General features: G+C 33.5%; 1 protein-coding gene across 2 annotated transcripts; it reads right to left on the bottom strand.

Moving 5' to 3' along the window:
* Positions 1-14: 14 nt before the first annotated feature.
* On the bottom strand, positions 15-3,999 carry LOC116180852. 2 transcript variants are annotated; one of them, XM_031501007.1, is made up of 9 exons: positions 3,872-3,999; positions 3,604-3,824; positions 3,330-3,554; positions 3,176-3,268; positions 3,002-3,130; positions 2,905-2,946; positions 2,626-2,852; positions 2,416-2,578; positions 15-2,167 (listed from the first exon to the last, which is right to left on the bottom strand). In XM_031501007.1, exons 2-9 carry the CDS (start codon positions 3,809-3,811, stop codon positions 2,034-2,036), a joined length of 1,221 nt encoding a protein of 406 aa, XP_031356867.1. In that variant the 5' UTR covers positions 3,812-3,824; positions 3,872-3,999; the 3' UTR covers positions 15-2,033. The 2 variants fall into 2 exon arrangements, with proteins under 2 accessions (XP_031356867.1, XP_031356868.1); XM_031501008.1 differs by having other exon boundaries at positions 2,626-2,792; positions 3,604-3,962.
* Positions 4,000-4,908: the final 909 nt, after the last annotated feature.

Consider the following 4,908-nt stretch of genomic DNA (forward strand, 5'->3'; position numbering starts at 1 on the left):
ATATATATGTAAGTTTTGAGAATCAAAGGGATAACTATAAAATGACTTAAATTTATGGAACTGTTTTCCAATTATTTCAACTCCCACTGAAGAAGACAGAATGTTTTGTACTTCAACAACTTTAATTTTTTCATTATCTTCAACAAGACAGTAGGAATTAGCTACAGAGTAACTATGAATAATTAAAGTTAGATCATCATAAATTACTTTTTTAAATTGACTAACTTGAATAAAATTATATTTTGGTATTAATGGACCCATAACGTGTGCCAAAAACAAAGATGTTTGTGCAGCGCTAGTTATAAAACTGTCTGCATTCTGGTGCAATTCCCCTAGTCTTCTACATAATTGCTGTAATGGTTTTGAAGGTTTTTTAATAAGTCGCTTCAGTTGACCTAAATAATTTTCAAAGCAAAATGCAGAGAAACTATCTAATACTCCATAGAGTGTTACATCATCACAAAGATGGCAAAGCATGTGTACATTGTATATAATAAACTGTTCACCATAAATATGTTCACTGTGTTTCACAAACGTGTTAATAAATGTTCTAGCTAAATTCATAAATTTGGATATAAACTTTTCTGAGATTAGAATTGTTATACTACTATGGAGTAATAAGAAATGCTCATAAATGGCACTATTAATTACCCTATGAAGCGCAACTGGTCCCACATACAACAGGAATGTCCGAAATTCTGTTGCTTTCCATCTTGGAAGATCACTTAATGAACGGGGTTTACGATTAATTTCTAGTGGTATGCATGATGAAGTACTGGTGAGATAATTAGAAATGTCAATAATTTTTTTACCATTAAGTTTAACTGCCTTGTCTGGTCCTAACCAAGTATTAAGAAGTTTTCTCATAACCCCCAAGCACACACAGTGCATATAATCATTGGGAAAAGCTGTTACTAAACCAATGCCTAACTTAAGCAGTGGGGATATACCTAAATGGTGATCTTCATCCTGTTGTGCAATGAAAGATGCGTCAGTTCGTCTTGGTGCAGATATATTTTTCAAAACTACACGGCCTTGAATGTATTTACCCGTTTCAATGCACTTATCACAGGAAGAGTAACCACTATGACCCTTAACACATTTTAGATAGGCCCTAGCAGGGCTATCACACACAAAGCTTCTGATTGTGACCTGATATGTTTGTTCTTTAAAGTACAAGCCAACGTTTAACAAATTTAGAAGTTCGTCAATAAACTCAGATAGATATAAATGTAGTGGTTCTGGTTTACCTTGCCCACAAAATATTCCAATAGCAAATGGATTACTTTTAACAGATTTAATAAGGCCTAATATTGGCCATATACAAGTATTTGCACTTTTAAACAAGGGCAAACCATCTATATTAAAACTTAAATCAATTGTAGTATCTACCCGTAAAATTGTAATTACTCAAAAAATATTCTAAGTGTTTTTGAAGTCCGATATGTATATACTCTCCATTGTTCAACATTATAGTATTAAATGAAGTAGGGGTTTTTAATAACGTTCTGAAATCAGTTGGTAATTCTGGATGATAAGGTTTTAATATTTTTAGAAGATCATTTACTGCGGACTTTGGAACACTTTTATGCAGAGCCCATCTTCTGATCTTATCCAATAGGTCACCAGAAGACGGCGTTGGTTCAGTATCCGCTTGTGTTTCCTCTACATTGCCCTCACTTACTTGAAAATTAATATCTTCAGAGATATCATACTCCAACAGATCCTCATATGAACTAGAATCATCACTTGACTGCTGTACAACACTTTCAGGTATCTCAGAAGATAAATTGTTGCAAACATTTGACGAATTTATAAAGTTATCTGATAATTGAATAGAAATATCCTCCTGTTCTAATTGCACAGTTCCAGATACAGTAATATCATTGTTTTTGTAAAAATTATTTTTAGTTTCAGCTATACGTCGATATAACTGCCTTTTGCCCACAATATGGTCATTAGTTTTATAGTATTTACGTTTAGACATTTTGTGTAACAGAAAAAAACACACAGTTATTTACCAACGTTCTTGATTAACCAGCTTTCTTCTGTTTGGTCTTTAGTTCTGCTTGTAACCGCTGTGGCGCATGTTTCAACCAAATTTTGATGGCAGTATGAACTTGATCATCAGATACAACTGTACTTGTACATGAGCGCTGTACAGCACCTACAAAAAATAACAAGAATCACTTCAAATCTTATTAATAAACTAATTTCGAATGCCTTATTTCTACAAAGACTGTTCCACAGTACAGATGAATTACTTGATTAAAAATTTTAGTTAAGGGCTAATAAATTATGCTAATTAAGTAAGAAAGTGCTTTTTACTATTTTTAAATTTGTAAATAATTTACTGGGCACATGCAATTGATATGTATGAAAGTAACAAGCAAAATAAACAGAAAAATCACTTACGGACTACTGCCGTTTTCACAAGTAAATCGTTAAAAGCCTTTTTTTCCTGTCTGCTACCCATAAAACTATATTTTGTTGCTAAGTCATTGCTCAGTAGCTGCCTCATCATGTTGTTAGTTTTAGAAGTAACATCTTTCCCGCCTAGTCTTGATAAATGTGATACCTAGAATTGGCTATAAGTAAAAATTACATGATAACAGTGTTCTTTACCAAAAGATTAAAGATTTCTTTTTCTTTAATACAAGTTTCCGTTGTAGCTAAGTCGGCACTTTTCGTTATGGGCAACACAAATGGTAAATCTTGATTTTGATTTATTTGAGATTCACTTGAAGAGTTGCTTTGCTTTTGTATCCACGCTAGAATTTGTTTGTTTTGCTCTTTAATGCAAGAAAACAAATCGATAATTGTTTCATCGGTCAGTGCTCTTCGTTTTTTACCTTTTAATTTTAAATTAAATTATGTAGGTACCTATACACAAATTTAATTTACCTGTTGATGGATTAGATTGGAAGGAAGACCCTTGTTGTTCTTCTAGAATGTATTTTGTGTTTAGAGTTCAATAAACGAAAAAATTTATTTATATTACCTATTAATGTAATTGTGGACGATGCAGAGGAACAGGATCGACTTGATAGGGTGGATCTCGGAGTTGATAGTTCCTTATCTCTCAAAAAGGTTGAACTGTGTTGGGGGCTTAAATTGGACTGCACACTCCCTGAAAATTAACATTCGATTACATCACTAATGAATTTTATGTTACCTATGGATTTAGAAGTCTTAGATGAAGAGCGACGTAAGGGCAGAGATTCAGGATTCGTATCTAAAATTTGGTTCGAATTATAATTGTTTCTACCTACAAAAATGTTTATCAATACTAATTTGCCGCTTCATTTTTAATATTATAATTAACAAACCTTCGATTGAAATTCGAGGTGGTTTTGGAAGAATATTTTCTTCTTCTATGCTACAGTCACTCTCATCGACATCATCATATAACCTACGTGGGACTACACGTTTCCGTTTACTTTTCTCGCATACAGAGGTGGTGCTTTTATTAGTAGTAGTTTGTTCGTGGTCTGTGGCTACATCCGATAGTTCTTCCGCCAATTTTATTTTTCTTTGTGCCGTATTATAGTCATCTGCAATGAAAAATTAAGTTTCAAACCAAACATTATCTTCGACTATTACCCGTTTCGAAAAATATTCGGGCCAATTTAGTATGTTGCCATTTATCTATTACAGGGAGTTCGCCTCGATGCAACGATTTATCGTAATCATATTGGGTTGTATAATTTGGCCAATAAGTGTGCTGTTTCGAAGGTGTGAGCCATTTATCAGATACAATGGCCACAAACCCTCTCTCTTCCTGGTCAAATTCAACACCAACATAAGCCATTAGTAATACTATACTGTATAAATTACAATTAGAATAAAAAGATTAGATAGGTTTACTTACACAAACACACGTCACAGACCAGCAAACTTGCTTTTTGCAGTTTAAATTCCACGTTATTTTTTGTGTAGATGCACTAATTCCCGCACAAGCACAAAAGAAAAAACGTGTAAAAAAAGCGCGCAAATTTAGAGGTCTCTGTACCACTGCACCATGTAAATTTCCATAAGAGCGCCGCCATAAAAAATTTATTTTGTTTTCCAAAAATCAATTTTTTTTAAGATATTTTATAAATTTAGACTTTTATCTCTACAAATGTTTGGAAACTACGTTTTTTTTTTAAAGTTTATAGCCAATAATCGTTTATTTTTTTAACTCTCGATCAAGACGCTTTATGGAAAAAAGTAACCGACAGTTTTTTAGATAAGTTACTTCTAAACATGACCCAAAAATGAAATATTAATTTTTGTAAATAAAGTCTGTATCTTGGCGGGCGTTTAACTCAACAATTTGAAGTGTAACAAGTGGCGCCGCTGGGCACAGTGTTCGGTGGGAACTTACTAAAAGACCAAGGGACAGGAGTTTGACCAAAAGCAAGAATATCAATCTTATCTCTTGCACTATATCCTTTTCCCAATCGTTTCAGGCTAGGTCATCTATACCTATAATGTAAAAGAGTTGCGGCTTAGGTAAGAAGACTCTTAACATCACCTCAATTCTCATTGTCAGTCTGCCATCGTGAAGCACTGGTTGCAACTGCAAATTCGTTAAATTAGTGCAGCCAATTTGGGCCATTATAATACGTGGTAGTATCTCACGCATGGTATTAATATCAGCAATTTTTGCTTCTCGTAAAAGTACAATATGTAGTATCGATTATATCCAGTATCACTGATTTACTTAATAGATGAAAGTTTCAAAAAATATAAATTATGGGTCTGTTTCATGGCCTGATTATCACGTTGTAGTAACGTCAAAGTATGACGTAAAAATTGGTCTTTAAGATCACGTCAATATGACGTCCTTTATTGGTGGTTCGACGTCTTCGACGTAGTATCACCAATTTTTCACGTCATGAGGACGTCGTTTGCTTACTGGGA

The sequence above is a fragment of the Photinus pyralis genome, unplaced genomic scaffold (genome assembly GCF_008802855.1).
Source record: "Photinus pyralis isolate 1611_PpyrPB1 unplaced genomic scaffold, Ppyr1.3 Ppyr1.4_LG9, whole genome shotgun sequence".
Lineage (NCBI taxonomy): Eukaryota > Metazoa > Arthropoda > Insecta > Coleoptera > Lampyridae > Photinus > Photinus pyralis.